General features: G+C 38.3%; 2 protein-coding genes and 1 long non-coding RNA gene across 6 annotated transcripts; 2 read left to right on the top strand and 1 right to left on the bottom strand.

Moving 5' to 3' along the window:
* Nucleotides 1-16,806, top strand: cblc (Cbl proto-oncogene C). Of its 3 annotated transcripts, none has more exons than XM_026184587.2 (14): nt 1-175; nt 863-1,240; nt 7,526-7,672; nt 7,751-7,907; nt 8,213-8,334; nt 8,703-8,840; nt 8,927-9,014; nt 9,141-9,272; nt 11,714-11,899; nt 12,435-12,587; nt 12,784-12,830; nt 13,927-14,001; nt 14,158-14,213; nt 15,542-16,806. In XM_026184587.2, exons 2-14 carry the CDS (start codon nt 867-869, stop codon nt 15,670-15,672), a joined length of 1,806 nt encoding a protein of 601 aa, XP_026040372.1. In that variant the 5' UTR covers nt 1-175; nt 863-866; the 3' UTR covers nt 15,673-16,806. The 3 variants fall into 3 exon arrangements, with proteins under 3 accessions (XP_026040372.1, XP_026040373.1, XP_026040371.1); XM_026184588.2 differs by having other exon boundaries at nt 15-175; nt 860-1,240; nt 11,717-11,899; XM_026184586.2 differs by having other exon boundaries at nt 15-175; nt 860-1,240.
* LOC145431947 (uncharacterized) lies at nt 16,475-23,437 on the bottom strand. 2 transcript variants are annotated; one of them, XR_013912280.1, is made up of 4 exons: nt 22,307-23,437; nt 17,271-17,402; nt 17,065-17,101; nt 16,475-16,937 (listed from the first exon to the last, which is right to left on the bottom strand). It is a non-coding gene; the product is annotated as an uncharacterized LOC145431947 (long non-coding RNA). The 2 variants fall into 2 exon arrangements; XR_013912279.1 differs by lacking the exon at nt 22,307-23,437 and adding an exon at nt 17,500-18,328.
* Nucleotides 18,731-20,408, top strand: LOC113031984 (trypsin-2-like). Its single transcript, XM_026184589.2, has 5 exons — nt 18,731-18,879; nt 18,967-19,120; nt 19,206-19,465; nt 19,825-19,958; nt 20,080-20,408. Exons 1-5 carry the CDS (start codon nt 18,840-18,842, stop codon nt 20,230-20,232), a joined length of 741 nt encoding a protein of 246 aa, XP_026040374.1. The 5' UTR covers nt 18,731-18,839; the 3' UTR covers nt 20,233-20,408.
* Nucleotides 23,438-25,188: the final 1,751 nt, after the last annotated feature.

The raw sequence follows: 25,188 nt of genomic DNA, 5'->3' as shown, positions 1-25,188 counted from the left end.
GAAACAAACCTATTTGGTTTCCTGGTTGCAGCAAGACAATCAAGACGAGGGGCAGAGTGACATCAAGCAAGACAAAGGAGAAACAGTAATGTTTCAGGCCATGACAGAAAACATGTTTCCGCTGCGCTGACAGTAGATGCACTAGCTCTAGGACTGCATTGCTGCTGAGATGTTGGTAAGCAAGAGTACAGTGCTTAAAATCTGCTATAAATGTGTAGGGGTGGAGAGAGAGAGAGAGAGAGGAGAAGGGAGCGTGATGGCAGAAGTTTCAAATGTTTTGAGGGCTTGGTGTTAGCCTCAGTGCCTCTTTGTGTTTTATTTTTAGTGCTTTTCTTGGCCTCGAGTGTTGTAAGGCCCGTATTAAGTTAAACTTACAATGTAGAATTTGTTTTGTAGCACTTGTATTTTCGTATTTCTGAAAGACGAACACAGGAGTGAGCGAAAAATCAGTAGAAGTGGCTGTATTGGCTGGAAGAGCACACTTTTCTTTTCCTTTTTAAATGAAACGTAATTGTAACTGCTCCTATTGTCTGTTGCTGGATAATGTAATACTACTGGACTGTTATGGCTCAACAATGGATGCAGTTTAAGGAGGACAAGATGCATGCTTCTGAGATTAACATGATGGCATGCAAATATCGTTCTAAAGACAAATATCAGAGTGAACGCTCAAAAACTTGAACCAACCACTAGCTTCATTGCTTATGAATATTCACACATTCAAAAATTGCGATTACACATCTCTTGACACAGAAGAACTGTAGATATTTATTGACACCCCCCCCCCCCACACACACACACACACTCACAGACTCACAGACTGAGTTTTTGGTTGACTTCACCTGAAACCTCACATTAGCAGAACAATGGCGGCAGCAGATTTGGGCGCGTCCAGGAGCCCGAATTTGAGCTCCGGGCCCCCCACTCGTGGTGATCTTCGGCTCGTGGGCAAGACCCTCAGAAGACTGGATAAACTCCAACAGCTGTGCAGTACCCCTCGGCTTGGACTGAGAAATAGTCCGCCATACCTACCACAGCTGCTGTCAGAGACCTCAGTGCTGCTCATCCAGGTCTGGGAGCCTTTCCAAGGCTTCAGGCAGGCAGGTGGACAGGTGCCACACGGAGACGAGGCAGAGTACCTGAGGATCCATATCAAAAACCTCTTTGATAAGACAGAGCGGGCTCTACTGCTGTTTAAAGAAGGACGGAGGAAGATATATGAAGAGACTTCAACTTACAGGTGAGAGGGCCCCTGGCTGGCATCTACATACACATGCAGGGGAAGAGGGAAAGTTTGGTCTTGAAACACCAAAATGTTTCAAGACCAAGAAATTGTTTAGAAAACAAAGAACAACTTTTTTTTTTAAGAAAAAGAAAACTCTGTGTAACATACTCATTATTACATTTTTACTATAACAGAACATTGTGACATTTGTAAAATTAGCATTTGTTTAGATTACATTTATGTTTTTCATCAGTTTAACCAAAAATGCAAACTCATCCTAGCTCCAGTCTCTTATATGTGAAAGCGTGCACTTTTTTTCAGTATTTTGGCCTTGTTCAGACAAGTGACAAGACATGTGAAGTCATCGCAAATAATAATACATTTTCTTTCGTTTTTTTTTTTGTTTTTTTTTTGGGGGGGGGGGGGGGGGGGGGGCGACAGATTAACAGGTTAATCTGCCAAATTTCTGTTTCTTTGGCCCCAAAAATATGTTTTTAGATTTTCAGAGAGTAATTAAGAAAATCCTCACTAAGCTTTCCAGAAGTCTCACAGGTCAAATTTCCTTAACAGCAGCATATGTACGGTAGTAGGAAATCAGTTTCTGACCGAATTTTGGAAGCGTTGTGTATCAAGTTGTTAAGAACTGAACATGTCATAAAGGTGATTGTCTGAAATGTTGGCCTTTGTCCGAACGAGGTGTGAAGCATTGTCAGACTTCTCAAAAGCACGGCCTACCACGACGCCTCGATTATAGGGATGGTTAAGCTAAGGAGCCGTGCCTATGCATTACTAACTGTAACGATGGCAGCCTGACTGAATATGGAAAAACTGACCAACAGCACTTATTTTTCACAATACAGCTCGGATATTTGTTTTATTATTTAAATAATCTTTAGGTAGTGGTCATTTATGATGCCAGTCATACCTTTATATGTACCTATGTGATGTTTTTAATTATCAAAATGCTTCTCACCCATGAATTTGTCCACTTTGTTTGCAATTTTTCATAGTTTCTTGCAGGAACCAGTCTGTTCGTGTGGCAGGGACAATAGAAAGTTCTGTTGGATAATTTATTGCTATGTAAATATACGTGCTTGTCATCATTATGGACTTGTGTTATTTTAATTTACCACTTCTAATCACTGCTTTGTAGTGTTTTGCAGTAATCCATGGCTGTCAGACCTGGAATATCAAGCTTTACTGTAGGCAGATACTTAATGCCAAAAGTGATGATGAAAGCCATTCAGCTGACGGAGATGAATTGGGTTAACTTTTCTTTGCGTAAAATTGTTGAAAAATGAAATTATTTAATTATCTAAGAAGGTTTTAGAACTTCTGTCAGATTAGGGAAACAAGACATTTTATGTGGCATATTCCTGTATGAAATATAATGGAGTCATAAACGACTTTTAAGCTTGAAGTTTAAATACTGTTAAAATGTACCTCTATTTCTTTAAGACTAAAAGAGGTCTGAGGTCTTATTTAATCTGGTATTGTGCAACAGTTGACCAAAATGAGATTAAAACAGTCTGTATGTGGCCACTGACCATGAGTTTGACATCTCCGCTTCATACCAATTGTCTTGCAAGTCACTGTAAGATCTTAGATTCGAATTTTCCAGACTTTCCATTTCTTTTGGTGCCACAAATGAAATCGGCCATGCCGATCCAAGTAACGCAAATACCCGAGCTTTCCTAATCGAAGCAAATACAATGTGTTTTTAACCAGATGCTAATAAAAGAAGCTGGACAGAAAATTATAAAAAGCAAAATGAGTGAACATCCATCTGATATTATTATTGCCAGATTACACTACGATTCCTTCACTCTCAACCAGATCATGTTCTCAAGCCAATTTTTTTTTCTGATATACCAAAGGAACTGTAAAATACGAAGACTCTCAATTTACGTCATTTGATCTAGTGTCAAATCTTGTGTAGAGTATCTAATGTAGGTGCTGTGGCTAGTCAATTTTGTGGGAATGAATTTAAGTAACAGAAACCATAAGAGTTTTGTCTCTCTAAACTCAACTTCTGCAGGAATATTAAATAGACTATAAAAGAAAAAAGCAAAACCTTCCCCCATTTCTTCTTCCAGTATCCTGTGACCAAGGGTTTTATACCACTTGTGCATTACTAAAGGAAAAAAAGTTCAAATTAAATATAGCCCATTATAATTGCCTGATTTAAAAGTCTTACTTGAAAGCAGTGATAGAGGTTTAAGCTCATCCTTAAACAAATTAAATGCACTGAAGAAAAAACTATTTTAAACCACCTATAGAAGCTGAGGCAAAATAAAATAAGACTTTACTCTCTGTACTTATATTTTCTGTTTGTACTATAACTTTCTGTCTGCTGTTTCATTCAAGTGGATATTCTGGAACAGCTTAATAGACTTACTTATATGTGGAGTGTTGGCTGCATTTTCCTGCACCTGTTTGGAATACTAATAATTAAGGTGGAAAAGAGCCAACCTTGCACTTTTGTGATGCTAATATGGGGAAACTAGAAAAAACAACAACAACATCCTTTGAATTTGAGCAGTGTGAGAAAGAGACTGTCTAACCTTGAGCACGATTTTTTGCCCGCATTTGCCTACGAATATACCAACCTGCAACCGGTGTTAGTTCAGAACTGAGTGAGCAAATAACTATTCTGTTGTCACAAGTTTAGCGCCCTGCCAAATTTATTAGCTAGCGTGAATGCTGAATAAAGAAAAGCTGATTTGCAGTGTTCTTGGTGAGCACCAACTAAAATATAGTCCAATCTTTTATCAACTAGCTGGTGATGATGATTGATGATGATTTTTTTTTTGTTCTGACTGGATGTAGTTGCATTAACCTTCATGTGCTTTGATATTACATTTTAATGTTTTAGCTTTATTCCAAGGCGCTGGCCGGTTTGCTGTTGAAAAGCAGCGCTCAAAATTTGTGCAGCAACTGCGAAATAAGTGGAGTTTTGTCCCGGACGGGTCACTACTCCATCACAGGGTTAATATAGAGAGCAGCCCCCACTCCTGCAACCAACTTAGCACCATTAGTTAAGCTTGCATGTAAACCTTTAACCGGTGAAAAGTAACTGGGGCGCACAGTAAAAATAGACACAGAAAGGTTCCACCTGACCATAGTCAGTTCAAACCACAAAACTGCTTGAGGTGACAGTGATCTACTAACTGAAGTAGCTCGGTTATATTATACATTGAAAAAATCTTTGTTTAGCATGTTAAAAGTTAATAAACAAATAATTATATCAACATCAAAATTACAGTTTAAATATCATTCTTATCCCTTCTGCTGGTTCATTTGGGGAGCTGGCTGTAACTCTATAGAGTCCACTGCATGCTGCACAATGTACGCTCAGTTCTGCTAAAATTTCACAGCCAGCAGCTGTTTTCAAAGATGATTTTCCCGTAGAATATGAAAATCACATAACCCATATTTACAGTTTTATGTCGTCATCTTCAAGAATCTCAAGCATGTACAACAGATGGCCCTCATACCACAAATCCTGCATGGTCAGTCATGTGGCAAGTTCACAAATTGTTATACATATTGTGGTTTAGACATCAGAACAAATCTCTTTTATATTCTCATCGTTTTTTTTGGATTGTACTGCTACAGCTCATACAAATAAGAAAATTTTCAGTCTGCTTTTAAAGTATTTGACTGTTGGAAGCTGAAATAGCAGTTCTTTACATGAAAGTTCTGTCTGTTAAAAATTAAAAACAGAAGTGAGATCTAATTATTATTTGAGACGACAGAAACCAACAGTGGAAGCTTTAGCGGTTGGAAGATTATCATAAGCGAAACACTGACAACTTTGAGGGTATCTGAAAGAAATTTAAGAAGCACGCATACAGCTGCAGCATTAGCATAACAACATAGGTAGTTCACACTTCTGTATTAACTTGTTGCACATTATACTTTTTTAAACATGTTTAAGGAAGCATTATTCTTATTTCACCAATCATGCAGTAAGTATTCAGACAAGTCAAATTAGCAATACCGACAATGTTATTGAAATAGTCAATTATAAGTATTATCAGCTCCTCACGTATGGTAAATGGTCTGTATTTATATAACGCTTTACTAGTTCCCCAAAGTGCTTTACACAACCAGTCATCCATCCATTCACACACTGGTGATGGCAAGCTACATTGTAGCCACAGCCACCCTGGGGCGCACTGACTGTCTCGCCCAAGGACCGAGACTCAAACCGGCAACCTTCCGATTACAAGGCGAACTCCCAACTCTTGAACCACGATCGCCCTCAAGCCACGTTATATCTAAAGAGCTCTAGCTACTTACTTATGATGCATTTAAGTCTGTCAGTTATTTATCTATTTTTTTTTTATATTTGTGCACTGTCATTTTGACTGAGGAAGGGGCCTCACATAGTGTTTTGTAGAACTACACACAACTATCAAATTTCTGAAGTGGAGTAGATTTATAATAGTCTTGCTCTGAATTGTGGCAGAATTTATATTATAAAACAAGTAGTGGTTACCACATAGTTTGGGTGTTGCAAATGGTTTTAAACACGAATCTGTATTCTTTGAAAAAACAAGAAACACTGATAATAGCTATATGATTATGATTCTAAATATTAACATGCAGAATTGTTTCAAATTGGAGAAATATTCCCATAGTGTTCGATGCAAGCGGCTCTCTTTCACTTACATACCTGTCAATTAAATCTGAAATCTTGCACCATGGAACATCTTGTTTGGTGCTGGCAGAGTTCAAAGGTGGTTACTGACCCAGAGATTACTTGAAGTAATTCAGTTTTGCTGCGTGATGCAAAAAAAAGAAAGAAAGCAACAGTAACAAGGAACTTCACATCAAACTGTTTGAGGTCACGCACAAGCTGGTGAGGAACATGCCAACAATGTTCAGCTACAAATGACACCAAATTACTATAATGCAAATTATTATATCTCATAATAAAAGGAATTAAAGCACTTCCCCTAATGTTAGCTGATGTGTTTATGGTTCTATTCAGTGCAGTGTTTCTGTCTTTTGAATGATATTTTTAAGTACAAAGGCCCAGCCAGAGTGAGAGATGTGGCTTACACATTTCCTCCCGCCTCCTCCTCTACTATTACTCTTGAGTACTCTATTTAACACCATAGAGGGTTTTCTTTTTCTCATTGAGGTGGAAAGTCTATAACCACTTTCCACAATAGCAGATTTCTAAAGAATTTTAAATATTTCAACAGTTATGATTGCCTCCAGAGTTGCATCATAAAAGTGTTAGAAAAGAGGAAATACTTTGTGTTACGAAATTTAGTTTCCTTAGTAAGTTTAAATACTCGAATTATTGATTGGGATTAGTGCACAGAGAGCTGAAACAGACAGTAGTGTTTTTTAGTCAATATAGACAATAAATATGGAAACATAAATTAAAGCCCTCCTCTACTTGTTCATTGTATTTATTGTAAAGTAATGCCCACATGTAAAAAGTGAAAGCATATCTAAATGTCCGTAGCTTCTGTGTTTTCAAAGTTCAGTAGTAGTACATGCACTAGCTTTTTAACACATTTTTATACATGTTGTGCTGCATAAAACACATGGAGGAGGACAGACCCTTACTTGTTAACACTACACATTATAGCATGCTTGAATGTAACATGTGTATGTGTGTGTATGTGGTGGGGAGGTGTTATTGCTGTTGTTGTTGTTGTTGTTGTTATTTTTTTTTAATATACTCCCATTTGAGAGTTGCACCAAGTTGCTTCTAGCAAAAAGAGAAAGTTTTTTGTTAACTAAACTAAAAGTTATAAATATGTGTAGCATCAAAATAAAACTATCAAAAATATCAATTATATTTATAGAAAGCCTTTGAAGTGCCTGAGAAGACTATTGAGACTGGCCTAAAGTGACACACTGGCCAATGGAACATTTTGTGGTATTTACAGACAAGCATGCAGCAGGCAGCATCCTGTTTGCAAGGTGGACTACCTGTTGAGTGTGTTTGATTCTGTTTGTGTGTTTGTATCTATGGAAAGTGTCTGTATTTCTTGCAACTGAAACAGAAAGGTAGTATATAACAGTGCCTATATTTGTGCACCAGTGCTAAAAGTTCAGATATCTATTTGTACTTAATGCAATTACATAAAGCTTTAGGAAAACTCATTTTAAATAGGAACACTGTGTATACTTGAGATTCACAAACACAAGGGTTTCTGCCTAGAAAAAGATTGTATTGCATGATTACTCAGACACTGTGGAGCAAAACTATAAATGTTTCTATAAAAGTTTCTGCAGCCAGAGCTTAAAGTCTGTGACGTCTTTCATTCTCAGGAGGAATTTGACCAAGCTGACTTTGTTGTTCAGTCACATGCTGTGGGAGCTGAAGGCCTTTTATCCAGGAGGATGTTTTCAGGGTGACAAATACAGGGTGGCGTTATCTGCAGCTGAGGACTTTTGGAGGGAGTCATTTGGCGACAAGTTAGTATTGAAACATTTCTTGACATCGTCTTATGTGTATGTTTACATCTACCAAACATTAAGCATGTGTTCTGACAGGTGTATAGTGCAGTGGAATACCTTTAAAGAACAGCTGAGAAATGTACATCCATTTGAGGAAGGGATGGAATCTATGGCTCTGAAGTCAACCATTGACTTAACTTGCAACGATCACATCTCTGTGTTTGAGTTTGATGTTTTCACGCGACTGTTTCAGGTAAGGTGAAAGTTTTGTTACATTAAGAACCAGATGGTGTAGGAAATATGTCTATTTGCATTTTTGCTTGTCGGAGAATGGTTTGTTACCAGTAGCTAGTTACTGTAGCTTTGCACGATAGATGAAATAAGAAAACTGTACAGCACCGCTAAAGCTCATGTTTGTTCAAAGAGAACAAATCCAAACACTAAACAGATCAGTTGCCCTTTTAGAGGAGATGACCGGACAGTGTCACTAACAAGGGCGTGCAAAAGATTAAGGCATGCAGTATCCAAGATCAAATCCTCTTCCCTCATCTCTTTTAGCCGTGGAGGACTCTTTTAATGAACTGGAACCAGCTGGCCGTGACTCATCCAGGCTACATGGCCTTCCTCACCTATGACCAGGTTATAGCTCGTCTGGAACACTACCTGCACAGACCTGGGAGGTGAGGATTCATGCATCACTCAGAAAATATTCAAAAAGTATGAAAATATGAAAAAGGTCTCAAGATTCTAAATATATATATAAATAAGAGAATCTTTTCATTTATTGCTCCAATATTATACCTTTAGTTTTCTGGGGGTTTATTCAAGAAATGTTTCTGCAAACAAACATTAGCCATGGCCAAAAGTATCATGCAGTGCAAATTTTTTATTGTTATTATAGCTGAGAATGAGAGGAATTTAATTTGATTAGCCCCATTTGAAAATTGTGTAAAATCTTCTGCTGATATTTCTGGAAAACCTCAATGTCTCTTAATGTGGTTATTTTTCCATTTTCTGTGTGAGCTACATGTTTTCCTTTTCCTTGCAGCTATATCTTTCGTCTGAGCTGTACAAAAATGGGAGAGTGGGCTATTGGCCACGTGACATTTGATGGTGCCATCATCCAGACTATCCCGGAGGACATACCTCTCTACCAAGCTCTGATTCAAGGCTTCAATCAGGGCTGGTTAGGACAAACATGTACATTCCTCTGAATTGCTTCTTTTGTTTATGTGTTTTTTCTCTAAGCTCCGTGCTTTTCTGTGCCTGCAGCTACTTGTACCCAGATGGCCGGGATGTGAACCCTGACTTGAAAAGCTTGTGTGAACCAGCCAGCAGAGGAAAAGTTAAAGTTACAGAAGTGAGTGGCTGCAATTTATACATCATTATCTATTTAACTGCAGCATCTTGAACCTTTGCCAAGACAAAACAGATAATATCCTGAGATGTTGTCTTGTCTCTCTGACTAAATACAACCACCAAACAGGAACAGTATGAGCTTTACTGTGAGATCGGCAGCACCTACCAGCTATGTAAGATATGCACAGAGAGGGATAAAGACACCCGGATTCAGCCCTGTGGCCATCTCCTGTGCCAAACCTGCCTCACAGGCTGGCAGGTATGAATCTTCATCCACGGACTCAAAGTTTTCAAATCTGTAACCTATTTAAATCCATTCAAATTCACAGACGCATGTTCAAATATATCCCGCTCATACAGAGACGTTGAAGGGAGACAGACAGTTACTGTAACCGTTGTTGTGTGTTCATTGGGGTGAAACAGTCTGGGCTGGCTGAACTAGATATAGTTTTTTAGGCCACGGGTTGGTCGTTGGTTGCAGTCCTGCTGTACTGTAACAATGCGGGTTATTTGAATGTGGTTTGGGGTTGGTGCAAAAAAAGATTTCTCATGCAAACACTTTATTAAAATGTAGGATTGGCAAGAAGTTATTTTAACTCTGAAAAACTACCTTGATTTATTTTTTCCCCCAGTATTCATATATTATCTTCAAAAAATAATATGGAATTATCACACTTCTACATGGCTGTGATTTTCCTCTTCCACTTTTCTTTTTTTCCTTTTTTTTTGTTTACATGAAAAATTATAGTCGAGCTCAGGCAATATCGAGTGCACCAATGCTTATAAAGCACCTGTAATATGTGCTCTGTTGAGCTATTTTTAGATGACCTATTAGATTTTATAGCTTGATAGCCAAGGCATGACACTCAAGAATCATCCTCTCATAATGTCACCATTATTTATTTGTATATAATAGAGATAATACAAAGTAGCTCATAGCCTATTCACTATAATATAAACGTGAAAATCTGAGGACAATGTACAGAATATCATGTGATATTGATGTTTCAATACACTTTACATTTGACCTCTTTAGATGACAGAAATTTCTCAGCCAAAGAAAATTCAGTCATCATGTGTACAGCATGTCCTGTATGCACTTCGTTTGTTCTCTTCCAGGGGGGCTTCCCCAACTTCCTGCTTCCTCTTTCGAGTTACAGAGTGACAAAGAAGACGTCCAATCAGAATTAAAGCTGGAGCTGTCAAAGTATAGCTTCATGGTTCTGGCTAGTTCTTTTACTCAGACAATCCCAGCTAGAAGCCCTCCACCTATTCAGTAGGTGTTTTGTTTGTTTTTTTGAAGGTGCAGAGCAACATGTCCTGACATTTGGCTCAGGACTTCCTGTGTGAGCTTAGCCTCACATCCTCCTTAAGCTGCATCGGTGACATTCACTATGAGAAAAAGTGTGCGCATGTAATGTGAGAAGGAGAAAGGCAGAGAGAGGGAGAAAGGGAGAGAGAGAAAAAGAGACTAACTTGAAAAGAAAGTTCAAAGAGCTTCATGGATGCCACACCACAACGGAAAAGTTGTAAGTTTTATGAGATTAAGGTTAAGCAAACTTTCTTTTTAACTGTAAGTTTACTTTACATAGACATGTAAGGTGTAAGGAACATAACCCAAAAACAAAATCAGCATTGCAGCAGCATACCAAATATCAGAACGTGTATGTTAAATTCAGTAAGAGTTTGAAATAGAACATTTATAGACTACATGCATCATATTTCTGTAGTAGGGATGCTTTTACAGTGGCCCTGAATTTTTTTATTGATAGGATCTCGATTGATTTGTTGTTTGGAAACGTAAACATGAAGTTTTTAAGTCAGACGTCTCTTTATCTTGGTCTCATCATATCGATTATGTCATCTCCAAGATGGCAAACAGCATCACTGTTTCAAGGAAATGTCCTACATATCCTCTCATTTCTGTCCTGTTGCATGTTGCTAACTCATTCATTCTGTCATATCTGGAGTACGGCCCAATAATTTAGCTGCTGATAAACATCTAGAAAAAAAACTCCTGCTGAGTATGCATTGCTCCTTCTGTACAACTGTGTGCAAGATGCATAAACCATTATCTTGGCATACTGTTCATGAGAGGTTAAAGGTGTTTCTGTTAGTCATAAACACAGCTATAGTGAAATCTATGTCTTGTTTCTTTTGTGAAAAATTTGTAAGTAGGGATTTTAATGACGATCATCTGACACAACAAAAGACTTCCGGGCAGTTAGATTTAACGTATGTTTGAACTAATGTAATGAAAAGAACTATTTTGTAGTGAGGTTCCCTATAAACATTAATCCCTGTTAAAACTAGAGACGTACCAGCGTACAAAAATAGATAACATAATATGGCGAGCAGTCTGTGTAATCATATTAACAAATCGAGGTCACATCAAAACCTGGAAAAACACAAAGGCTCTGTGCTATAGTAGCGGAAGCAAAAGCAGAATGTTACAACGATTCCCTTTTATGTTGAGGTGGAAAACCACAATCTACAGGGTCTGTTGAACGTGGTATTTTCCACTACCTTTATCTTTCAAACAGCCAGAGGCCTTTGTCTTTGAAGACATGTTCAACATATTCCACTACATACTGTACAATTTAAAAGATATTAATCTGCTGAAGAGAATGGGTGTTTCTTCACATTCACGTGAACGTTCTCTTTTCCTCTTCCGATGATGGGTTGTTGATATTCATCTAGCAGAAGTCAGCTGGCCAAACCTGCCCATACTGCCGCTGCGACATCAGAGGAACAGAGTCCATCCTCCTGGAGCCGTACGTGCCAGTCAGCGATCAGGTGCTGGTGGAGGAGGGCGATGATGACGACGACGAAGAGGATCATGTGGATATTGAAGAAATGGTAAAGGAAATAGCTGCCCTGAGGAAGGTGTGTAAATACATTTCCGTGTTCCATGTTGTTTAATTTTAGCTGTGCTGTGCTAGCAAATTGAGTTTTTGGTCTGCCATCAACAGCCATAGTATGGCCCGCCATCGGGTTAAGAGAAAATAATTGTTTGCATGTATAGCCTCTAGCAGGTCAACTTTGTCATGTAGTTTTCATTCGACGTCATCGTTTGGACAAAATTAAATTAGTCATTAATCTTTGGTTAATAAAATAAGCACATGCAAACTCATTAGACTGCAATGTACCTTCTGCTTAATGTCAATACTAGTTATAGGATGCTATATATAGTCACTTGAAAGCAACATCGCCCAAGTATAGATTCATAAAACCACCTGCACATCTTTTTGACTATACAAATAGACATTTGTAGTTCTGTGTTTAAATAGTTGTTATACAGTAAAATCCAGGCACCTTGTGTGCACCATGCATCCTCATTCGCATTTCTGCGATTTTAAAAGAAGTTCTCTCTATTGAGTGATATTTTTTTTATTATCATTTTTATTTATTTATTTTCCAGTTTTCCAGTTTGGACTTCCAGTATCCCAGCTCTCACATTAGCGCTCCACCTTTACCCCCTAAAAATAATACAATGCCACGCTGTCCCTCTCCCTCCGTCCAGTCTCAGACGTCTGAAATTAAGACACTGCCCAAACACTCCAACTCTTATTCGGTAAGTTCTTGCTGGCATTCAGGTTAGTTGCATATTCTTCTTGGTTATGGCAGCTTGAAAATGTGAGATGTTGCATTTGTCCAGTTCTCCAAGAGACTAAACCTTTTAAAAAGTAATGAAAAGATTTACCAACTGCCGTGTGCATATGCGCAATAGCCGACGCCCGTACAGTCACTGTGTTTGTTCTCTCCTGCAGCCTCAAAGTAGCAGTGAAACGGAAAGGTACAGAAAACAGACAAACAGGTGAGCAGAGTTGTTATAGTTTTGTATTTTGTAATTAGTTTTTATTTTCATTCCATTTCTTTTTTAGTTCAGGTTAGTTTCTATCTCTGTCCAGAGTGGATCGTCAAGTTTTAGTTGAGTTTTTATTGTTTGAAAACAAAAAAATGTTTTAATTTAAAAGTTTTAATTTAGGTTTTTTTTAGTCTCTTTATGTCTTTAGTCTCATAATTATTAAATTATGATCCTAAATCATGATCCTAAATCAAGATTTAGGAAAATCATTATACGTATTACAATAAAAACCTTTTTTTAAGTAGTGGAAAGTAGTAGTCTTACAAACCATGTCCAATCCTTTATTGCAAATTGCCTCACCAGCAAGTTTTAATAACATTTTTACCAACCTAAGAGATACTAAAACTAAAGATATTACCTTTATATTTCTACCTTAATTTTCTTTTCTTTTTTTCAATGTTACAATGTTTTACAATGTTTTTTCACACCTTGTTTTAGTTCTTAGTTTGATTTTAGTTTACTTTAATAACCTTGCAGGTGAGATCGCAGTAGTATTACATCAAGGTTCTCTGCTTGTATGCTAGAAAGAGCATTTTCCTGCTACTCAATTAAGATCCATGACATTCTAGCTTTATTTATAGTCACCTGGTAGTCTTCTTTCAGAGAAGTAAAAAGCTGCTTCTGTGACAACTGATGGCTTTGATGAACTAATTTTACAAACTACACCGGTTTTAATGTTATTTTCTCATTTTGTTTTGGAAAGGAAGATTTAATTGTTATTTGGCAAACAATATTTAATTAGAGGAATCATAAAATGATTAAAAATGGTTAGGCGACCTGCAAGCCAAGTTACTGAATCTATACAGATATTGAGACTATTAAAATAATTAAAATGTTTCTATGCTTTGTAACTACGCATTAAAGCCGAGAGGTAATTTTTAAAAATCCAAATGTTTCTGTTTTTGCTTGTTAGGTTATTCTTGATGGTTGTTCTATCTAGGATCACTAGCTTAGGTTAATGGAAAATACATTATTTACACAATGATTTATCAAATTTTAAAAAAACAACTCAGGTGATAAAATATATTTTTCTGTCTTTATTTAGTTGTCGAACGGAGGGTTTACGCGGCAGTGAAGAGGAATACGCTGGTGAGCTGAGACCACGCCCTTTCTCTCACAGGTGATTGACTCCTGTCTCCACTTAAATTTCACAGCAATAAACAAGTTTTTTTTTTTTATTCAATTTTATGCATGTAGTGCAGTTAGTAGTCATAATGACAGGATGGTTCATGTGAAGCAGTTAATTTACTGGTATGTTTATGTGTTTGTAAAACAGCGTGGAACACCTGAGAGAAGCAAACTTTCCTTCCTCCTCTCAGAGAGCTGACGACAGTAAGTCATAGTTGTTACAACCTTCTTTCGTCTTCTTTTGCTGGGCGATGAGAGTTTGGCTCAAGAGTTTGGAGTTCGCCTTGTAATCGGAAGGTTGCCGGTTCAATCCACGGCTTGGACATTCTCGGTCGTTGTGTCCTTGGGCAAGACCCTTCACCCGTTGCCTACTGGTGGTGGTCAGAGGGCCCGGTGGCGCCAGTGTCCGGCAGCCTCGCTTCTGTCAGTGCGCCCCAGGGTGGCTGTGGCTACAATGTAGCTTGCCATCACCAGTGTGTGAATGGGTGGATGACTGGATATGTAAAGCGCTTTGGGGTCCTTAGGGACTAGAAAAGCGCTATATAAATACAGGCCATTTGCCATACGTGAGGAGCTGATAATACTTATAACTGACTATTTCAATAACATTGTCAGTGCAGCGTGGTATTGCTAATTTGACTTGTCTGAATACTTGCTGCATGATTGGTAAAATAAGAATAATGCTTCCTTAAACATGTTTTAAAAAGTATAATGTGCAACAAGTTAATACAGAAGTGTGAATTACATATGTTGTTATGCTGTATGCGTGCTTCTTAAATTTCTTTCAGATACCGTCTGGGTGGCTGTGGCTACAATGTAGCTTGCCATCATGTGTGAATGTGTGTGTGACTGGATGTGTAAAGTGCTTTGGGGTCCTTAGGGACTAGAAAATCGCTATATAAATACAGGCCATTTACATACAGTAATGTGAGCAAACATGCAGAGGACCTTCCATCTTAAAACGAACTAAAGAAATTTCACCTGATGCACAAGACTGGAAAACAATTAGAAACATACTGAAATCATTCAACGCTTTGAACCACATGTTTTTTACGGGTGTTTCTCTAAAAAAAATGAAAAACACATTAAAGACACACAGCTGCACTGCAGAGAAAAATAGGCCTCTTCAGGTCTTGAATGGGATATATTTGTTTGCTTAATAAGCTTTACTTGCTTTTCTTTATGATTTTTATTCTACATCTCAGACATGTTCACCTTGTCATGACAGGAAATTAGAAAATTGAACTCATACTGTTAAAAATAGTTTCATATTTGACGCATTGCAGTACATTAGCATAATAATGGTAGCACCGAGATCATTTTTCTCAGGTCAAAACTGTGAAATTGATTTGTTTTGAATTCCCCTTAGGTGCTCTTATTTATTAGGTTTAGGTATTATTGTTTTAGTATTTTATCAGAAGTTGGAGATGAGATTCTATACACTTACATGAATAACGTAAGTCACCTTAACCCGCTAGACTTCTTGTGAATATTGTGCATTTCACGTGAAATCTCTGTTTGATTGTGTATAGGTGGAGTACCCTGGCTCGGACCCAACATCCCTGTAATGGAGAGAAGACATAAGGAAAAGGAGATGAGCAGACCAGGGCTCAGAAAAGACAAGTACGCTCAGGGAGAGATGAAGAGAACAATGTCATCCTGAGTGACAAACAACATGTAGAGTCAATAGACTTAATTTCATCCAAGAAATCAGCCTTTGTTGAATGTAAAAAATAATATTTAATGCTGCAAACTACCATGTGCATGCTGCACTGCTGAAAATGAGTGGAGTGTTTGGGACTAACAGAAAAATTGCCCACTGTGGCCTCCTACTGTTTGATAATTGCACTGCCATTAGCAACACGGTAGGTTCAGTACTAATTCCTAAATATAGTGTCACATTAGATCTTCTTTGGAGTTAAAGTATTTACTGACACTCTGAAACAGAAATTAAGGAGAGGCTTAATAATTGACAATGTGATTTTTATTAAATAATAGAAAAACCCTACCTCTTTCTTTAATCTATAACATAAGTTTGTTCTTGTAAATGTTATAAGAGTAGAGAAGGGCCTCTATATTGATAAAGCAGTTGTAACCCTTTGAAAACAGCAGATAAATAACATTACAGTCATTCAGTTTTACATAAAAGTGTTTCACAATTTCTTCAGATATGATATTTGACCTACATGCAGAAGACATGCTGCATGTGTACTTTAACCAGACTTGTTGAACATTTATTTCTCTCTCCCCGTCACTCCAAATAAGGGTCTTTGAGTATGTGTGAGTGTTAAGGTGCTGCAGGATATTGCTAAGCAAGCTGTATCAAGTACCTCCAAGACAGAGTCACAGAAAGACCCTTTCTCTGGAAGGGCAAAAGCAAAGATGCATCACAGAGGAACATTTCAGTCTAAGAATGAGAGAGAGCGTTATTATGTACAGGTTATTGCTGTTTAGGTCATTCTCTAGTGAACAGAGTAACTTGGAAAGATGCATGAGAAACATGCACAGTTTGTGTGACTTCAGGCAGTTCAGACGTGAACTATATTGAAAGTGATATGTAAGTGTTACTATATCTGACATAGAAGGATTACCATCAAAACTGTACAGGAAATGATAAATGCTGAATTGATCCAGACATAAAGTGATACATTAAAAGGCGGTCAGAATAATGTGAAGGCGCTTTATTTACATCTGTAACTGATTATAAATACAGTAACCTGTAACTGATGCATTTTTGGTCTTCAAGTTTTATTTGATGTTCTTTTTTCCATTAAATACAAACAGACCAATCAAAAAATGTGTGTATACTAAGAAGTTTCATTTATTAGTTTTTTTTGTCCAGCACGTGGGCGATGGGATCAGTATAACAGCCTCAATCACCTCTGAGGGCTGGTAGATTTTGGCCAGTGTGATGTCTGATAGTCGTACCTGCACACACAGAAATATAAAATAAGCCTCAGCTGTTTGTCTGAAGTATTTCATCAGTGAATGGAAATATTAAACTGTGTCGTGTAAAAGTAAATCGCAGACAGGGCCGATCCTTTCTTTCACTCACTGAGGGAGCCAGATGATGATGTCATTCTTCAGCTTCTCTGTACAGGCAGATTAAACAAGAAAAACAAAATCCTTAAAACAGATTATCTAAGATCCAAAAATTTGTCATACACCAACATGATCTTTTTAATGTAGTTATTTAGTTTATCTATTTTTTTAATAAAGAAAGTAATGCACAAACTCATGTTTCCAACACTGAGTACTTACTTGTACCAACAGTGGGCAACAGAGAGCACGCGCTGCTTGCTGATGAGCACACCATCACTGATGTGGTAGTCTGTTCAGTGAGGCCATGTATGGTGATGTTCACACTCCTGCCATCTTTACGAGTAACTGCCACTGTTGCACAACAGTTGAAGTGAATTTCATTTCAAATCTGTGTCATTACAACAGAGATATGTACATTGTATGTATGTGTGTATCTCTGTATTTTTACCAGCAAATCCAACCTTCAGCAGAGTCAGCAGTCTCATGGTGTCTGGCAAATGCCCAGAAGACACCTAGGCACACTCTGACTCATATTGCAATAGTCTGTGTGCTCCAACTATTCCTGCTCCTCCTCTCTTGCCTGGTTATGTTGACCCCGTCTGTATCTCTGCATTCTGTTCTTACCGCTTGGTGCTAAGTGTTCATCCAAATCGCTTATCTCCCCACATTTAACACCTGTTTAAGCTTCTCACATAGGTCACTCATTGTTGGCAAGCTACAGCCTGGGATGGGGGTCCACTGGTGGATCCCCATCTGGCTGCATCCCAGTTTTGCTGCTGATTCCGTGGGGCATCTGCTTGGCTTCATTTGGGAAGGGGGGTGGGGGTCTTTGTGTGTCATTTGCAGGTGGGTATGTGTGTGTGCGTGATTGAGTGAATGGCCTTGATGTGTGCATGCGTGCGTGTGTGTGCGTGCGTGTGTGTGTGCAATGTCCTTTAGACTTCTTGAGCTTGAAAGTCTGTATTTCATTCACAGCCTGAACTCTCGTATGGAAGCTTTCCTGTAAATTCTTACTGACAGTAATGATGTGCAATATTTTATAAAGCAAATCGTAAGACTCCGGAACCCCAAATCAAAAATTATATGCTGGCATGTTAATTATCGTATAAATTTCAATGAATTAACCCCCTAATTGCTAAAACTAGTCTGTACGTACATGTCGACATCTGTTACCTGGATACTAAAGTCAGATATGAAAGATTTGTCCTTTCTTCAAGAAAAAAAAATTCTAAACATTATTTTGTGCAGAAAATACAATACATATAAAGTTGTGCTGGAGAAATAATGTCAAAACATTTTATGAATGATAGTTCTGTTTAAAAAATATAGAAAATGCTCAAATGTGTCAATGTTTGGGTCTGCTTTTGGTCATGTTTGTATAAAAGCCAAATGAAGTGAGAAAGAAACCATCTGTGCTCTCAGGAGCAAGAAAATAAAAGCAGTCCTACATTGTTTGTTTTGTTTGTTTGTTTTTCCTGAATTATGGCAGTATGTACAAACACAGTAGTTGATAGTTGCTTAAAAAAAAGGGGGGGGGGGGGGGAATCATTTCTGCACCTGTCACCAACATAAATAGAAGGTATGCAAATAAGACTGTCAAAAATAAGACAAAGTTGTGTTTTTTTTAAAAGGGATATGTTGTTGACTTTAGTGGGCAGGTTTGTAGGTGGATGGAAAAATGAAGGTGTCCAGGGCGAGGGGTGGATGGAAGGTCACAGAGAAGCTGATGTATAAATACAGTGAATAACAGGTCAGTCGCATCCAGTCTGCTCTTGAGCAAGCTAAAAGATGATTGGTCTGATTGTTTTCATGATCCTGGGCACTGCAGGTAAAGACTATTTGCATCATGCTCAAAGATTTTAGAGTAACACAGATTTTTAACTTAGAACTTTGTTGTATTTCCTTTATATTACAGCTGCAGTCCCTTTGGATGACAAGATTGTGGGGGGTTACGAGTGTCCAGCTCATTCTCAACCCTGGCAAGTATCCCTCAATGAGGGCTACCACTTTTGCGGCGGTGCTCTCATTAACAACCAGTGGGTCATTTCTGCTGCCCACTGCTGGAAAATGTTTGTACCGACTTCTTGTATCTTAAAATTCTTGCTATGTGTGTCTAAGAGAACTGTAATAATTTAATTGTTGCTTGCTTTTCAGACCCTCTACCCATGTTGCCATTGTGGGTGAACATACAATCTGGTATACTGAGGGCACAGAGCAGTATATGCCAATTGACGACATCTACACACATGAGAGTTTTGATTACTTTACCCTAGACTATGACATCATGCTAATGAAACTGAAATACCCTGTTACTGTGGACGAGTACGTCAAGCCTATTGCTTTACCCAAAGCCTGCCCCACACCTGGGGATATGTGCACAGCATCTGGATGGGGGCAGACATTCCCTGGTCAAGGTAAGGCCCACCTGATTTTGACAAAAAAGGTTTTGAAAAATTGACTTGCTTTTGGCAACATATTAAGAATTTTCTCACAAACCTTGGTAAATTTAAAAAATATAGTTAAAACGTTTCATAGATATGAAGACATTTGAACTAAAGCCTTCAATAATTAAGAAATCTTTTCTGTAGAAATCTTGTTTTTGGCTTAATGTGATGACTCTAAACAATAAAAAATGAATGCAGAGCACTTATTTTACACCAGTTTCAGAAGCCAGTTATTGTTGGCATGCAAGCATGATGTGGTTGTGATGCACACAGATGCTCTGAATACTTTAGTAAAGATAACAATCCCCTCTCCTTTCTCTCAACTGCAGAATTTTCATATGAGCTACATTGTGTAGAAGTCCCAATTCTGTCTGACAACGACTGTGAGAACTCCTACCCTGGAAGGATTACTGAGAGCATGATGTGTGCTGGATACCTGGAAGGGGGCAAGGATGCTTGTCAGGTATTTTTACCCAGTTACTTGAATAGTATACCATTGAATAGTATACTCATTAGTAAACCTTAATGAGATGAGATGATGAACAAACCCTGCTCTCTTCTTACGCTTCCTCTCCCCTGCTCAGGGGGACTCTGGTGGCCCTCTGGTGTGTAATGGGGAGCTGCAGGGAATCATCTCTTGGGGCGTGGGCTGTGCTGAGCCCAACCTTCCAGGTGTCTACACCAAAGTCTGCTCTCTGGTTTCCTGGATCAATGACACTATTTCTCGATACAGCTAGACTGTCATCTCTAGAACTTCACGAGAGAAGGGAAAACAGAGAGATTGAAATTGAAGGAGACAGAGAACGGAGGTGGTTGTGGGTAGTGTCAGAAAGAAAAGCAGCAGGCTAAGACAGAGTCACAAGGAAAAACCAATCTGAGGGCACAATAAATAAAATCAGCTATTCTGCATCAATATGTTTGTATTTATTTGTAATGTTTCTGCCACTTTGGCAAATTTCTTACTATAAGACATTTCTGTAATGTCTCATATTAAAAAAATGTAATTATTGTGTCAAAGTGTGGCTACCCTTTTACAATCATGAGTGACTGATGCAAAACTCAACACATAAAGTTGCTTCATTCAACAATGGAAACAGTCATTTAGAAAAAAAAAAAAAAAAGAAAACACATCGAGTCTTTTATTGAAGTCTTTATTATTGAGTTAATTGAAATTAAAAAAAAAAAAAAAACAAAAAAAAAAAACAATGGAAACAGTTTTTATATTCAACTTATTTATGCATGCTTTTGATGCGGTTTTGTCAGAAGTTGTACTCCCCCACCCCCTATGTGAATATAACAGTAAATACTAAATATTGAAAATTATTGTGCAGCACGTAAGATCGAAAGTTTTATAAGAAGTGTTTACTTCAACAGAAGATCTGGTGGCAGAAACACACAAGGAGATTTCATGAAGACCTGTAGTTGAAGATATAAGGCATTTTTCCAAAGTGTCTTTTCAAAACATGGACCTTTGAAAAAAGTCATAGTTAATGTTAAAGTGTGCAGATGCTTGGACAAGCTTTACCTCCTGGCCGCTTATTTTGGGGATGCATTTTTTTCTCCCAAATATTTGTTGCCTAAACAGCATAAAAAACAAACTTATTTACATAATTGTTATATACTATATTAAAAAAAAGAAGAAAGAAAAAAAGCAATTAATGATCATAGATATAAGGTGCAGAAAAGCCATGAGTACATCAGTACATCACTAGATCCTATCATGGCGGGGTACGCCGGTGTGTTTACGGACCGAAAAGCATGCAGACACAGAAGACTGATGTCCAAAAACAAAAGAAACAAGGCAAAGCGAAACAAGGGCGAAACTAAACTAAAACTTAAACTAGGAAAGAACTAAACCAGCTATAAAACAACAGCAAGAGACAAGAACATGAACCTGAACAGGAACATGCAAAACATAAAAGTGAAAAAATTTAAACATGAGCATGAGTACGAGCAAAAACTCTGTGACGTGACCTGACATGACATGACCTGACAATAAGACAAACAAACGACCCGACAAAGAACAGAGGAAGACAGAGGACTTAAAAACACAGAGCGAAAATGAGGGAAGTGGACAGGGCTGGACTGGGACAAAAAATCGGCCCGGGCATTTTGACTAGAGACCAGCCCACCAAAAATGTGACGTCATTCAGGGGTAAAACCGCAAAGGATTCTGGGAACTGTGGCAAGAGGTACTAGCGCATGCAGGCCTTCAATTGAACTCAGTTACACAGCGATAAAAAGAAACACAAAAAATGGCAAGAAGCTGTTGTATTATTAACTGCAATAGCCGGTGTTGTGCCAAAAAGTGATTGTCTGCCAAAAACTGATTTCTGGTATTTACCAAAAACTGATTGCTCGTATTTAAATTGCTATAAGTAACTTGTTGGGTTATAATATGTGAAACATATGTCAAATGCATCCCTCATGGATGACATAAAGTCATCTCTCCATCTCTCTCTCCTGGTCTTTTATTTCTCTCTCTCGCTCCATCTCTCTCTGCTGCTCTTCTGTCTCCTCTGTCACAGACTTCTCCACTTTTGATGATAAATCAGCCTGGTGCAACATGTAAGGATTGGCACAATCTGTTAAGATTTTGAGGAGTTTGAGAAACTAACCTTAAGCATAAAATAAAATTTACTATCAGTAACTTCATAGCACCCGCCCAGCAGTATATAAACTCCGTCATGCTAGCTAGTACGCAGTACCAGTTATTCTAAGCGACTGTAAAAAGTCAGCACAACGAAAACAAACTACAACTAAACTTGGTTTATATCTGACACAGATAGACAGCAGGTCATAACTTCTTACCTTAAGTTCAGTTCGTCTGCCACTATGACCGGCGGCCGCCTCGGGTCTCTCCTCCTCTTGCCTCCCCTTTCCCTTATCCACCTGCTGGCCTCCACCACTTGCTGATGTTGCTAAATCTGTGGAAGCTATGCCATAGCTACCGCCAAACAATTCAGTTATTTTTTACACCTTTGGCAGCGTCTGCCTGAAGGGCTTGTTTCTTTTTGGCCCTAATTTTTTCTGCACCTCCTTTCCTTTTTTTGTTCTCCATTTTCTTTAGTTCGTCTATAAGATTGCTAAACAAGGGGGAGGGTGCATCCGACCTCCTCGGCTGTAATTGGTCCAGCCCAGAGTCGATCATGACCAATTGGCCAATCCAACACCTTTCATTATTTATACCCTTCCAAAAAAAAAAAAAAAAATAAAACGATCGGTCCATAAAAACAAAATGCCCGGTATGCCCGATGGCCAGTCCAGCTATGGAAGTGGAAATACCTGGGGAAGCACAGTTGACACAAATGAACATGGCACCACAGGTGAAATTAAAATGAAACACCTTGAACATCGAAACACCACCAAAAAACAAAACAAAAAACAGGAAACAAAGAGAGATGTAGACATGACAACACAAGCTTGACAATTAGAACATGGAACACTGGGAGACACCAACACACCGGCATAACTGAAAGAAAAACACTGACGTCAAGACAAACTGCATAGACGACAGGAAAAAACGTTTAAATCAAGAAACATAGATTAAAAAGTAGAATAAAACTCAACTACGTCCTAACTAATCCTAAGGACAGCACGGTGGCACGGTGGTTAGCACTGTAGCTGCACAGCACGAAGGTTCAAGAGTTCAATTCCACCATCAGGCCAGGGTCTTTCTGTGTGGAGTTTGCATGTTCTCCCCGTGTTTGCGTGGGTTCTCTCCGGGTACTCCGGCTTCCTCCCACCGTCCAAAGACATGTGTCTTGTGGGGATAGGTTAATTGGATAATCCAAATTGCCCATAGGTGTGAATGTGAGTGCGAGTGTTGGCCCTGCGACAGACTGGCGACCTGTCCAGGGTGTACCCTGCCTCTCCCCCTATGACAGCTGGGATAGGCTCCAGCACCCTCCACGACCCTGAAAAAGGATAAGCGGGAATGGATGGATAAATCCTAACTAATAACACAACAACTTAACATATTTCCAATATATATATATATATATATATAACATAAGAAATCAAAAATACAAAATAAACTCAATAAATTCTGGGTCACAGACCCCTGACAGATCGTTTCGGTCAAAAGCAGAACGTTCAGAGTTGTTCCCGACTCCTTTTAGAGCATTTGTTCTATATAGCTCTAAATTTTAGAGCTATATAGTGTTTTCTTTTTTTTTAAATTATTTGTAATTTTTAAAGAACTGAGGCAACGTGTGCTGCTATTAAAGGGTTTTTATTGATGGTCTAAAAGCATCAAAAGAAAAGGACCTGAAGGTTAAAAAAACAAGCACTGTAGTTAACTCTACTTTTTAAACTGGCTTGTTTGACACAATTCATCCACACACACACGCAGAATTTGTCTATGAAAGGTCAGCAGAAGCAGAGAATAGACAGCCATCATTCACTTGTCCTGAGTTGATGATTGTGTCAGATCAGACAAACCATCACTCCAAAACCAGTGGACAGTTGTACAGGAATATTTCTAATGCGCTCTTCACAGAAATTAGTGCTCTTTCCAGGATTGTGGTGTGACAGACATGAGAAGATTAAATGGAATATGAGACGAAGACTGATTAGTAAATTAATGGCAGAATGTAAAATTCAAAGTCCTTTTTAAAAATCATTTTGCATATTCATTTATAATTAACTTATTCACAATTCAAATGCAGGAAAATGAAATGGAATCATTAATGTGCAACAACCAAAGCAAACATCCATCCTTTAATGATGTGTGAGAATCTGACTCTATATTGCAGATGAAGTTCTTGGCATATTTACTAAAATACTGAGAGGGTTTTAGAACAAATTTTAAAAATGTGAAAAAAAAGTGTGAAAAAAGTGTGAAATCAGCATTTAGATGCGTCTGTGTGTTTACGAAGAAGAGGGAGAAACCTTTCAACTGTCATGGTCCATTTGACTGGTTATGTTTTTGACTCTGGACTCCTAAGTTTAAAATTCGAGCCACTTCATTAGTTACATCTTGCTAAGACTAGATTGATTTTAATGGTAACAAATGCACTAAAGGGCTCAAAGTGTGCCACACCATTACACCACCACCAGGTTAAACCTCTAATACAAGACAGCATGGATCCATGCTTTCATGTAGTTTGTGCCAAATTTTGACTTCAAAATCTCAATTTTGCTGCAGAAATCGACTCATCAGAACAGGCAACATTTTTACAGTCTTGTGTTCAGTTATGGTGCACTGAACCATGGAGCCAGAGTGCACTGTAGCCTCGGGTTCCTGATAATAGCTGCCCAGTGTGACACCTAGTATTTTTTGTCCTGCTGCTGTAGCCTATCTGCTTCAAGTTGAGTTACTGTTACCGTTTTCATTTTGGTTTTTGTCGTAACGTTAATGATTCGAAACACTGTTGAACCATGTGTGAAAGAAATGAAATGAATTATTCTTGCTTCCTCAGTTTTTTGTATCTGTAAGTGTCTTGTGTATTGTTTTTTTGTTTGTATTGCCTTGGGGGGGGTGTTATGACTTCCTGTTTGTCTGCTTGTCTTGTCATTGTTTTCTACTGTGCCTCATTCCCTATACTACATGGTCCTTTCTTCCATTTATTCTTCCTCTAAATTTTTCTGCAAGCTATTGGATTTCTGTTCTATGCCTCTAACAGTATCTGTCCTTTTAGACTTTTTAAATCACCAAATAAAAGGTCGGCTTTTTGTTTTTCTGTCTACCT

The sequence above is a fragment of the Astatotilapia calliptera genome, chromosome 11 (assembly GCF_964374335.1).
Source record: "Astatotilapia calliptera chromosome 11, fAstCal68.1, whole genome shotgun sequence".
In the NCBI taxonomy this organism is placed as follows: domain Eukaryota; kingdom Metazoa; phylum Chordata; class Actinopteri; order Cichliformes; family Cichlidae; genus Astatotilapia; species Astatotilapia calliptera.
The sequence above is the reverse complement of the archived record's forward strand: the minus strand, read 5'-3'. Positions and strand labels throughout refer to the sequence as shown.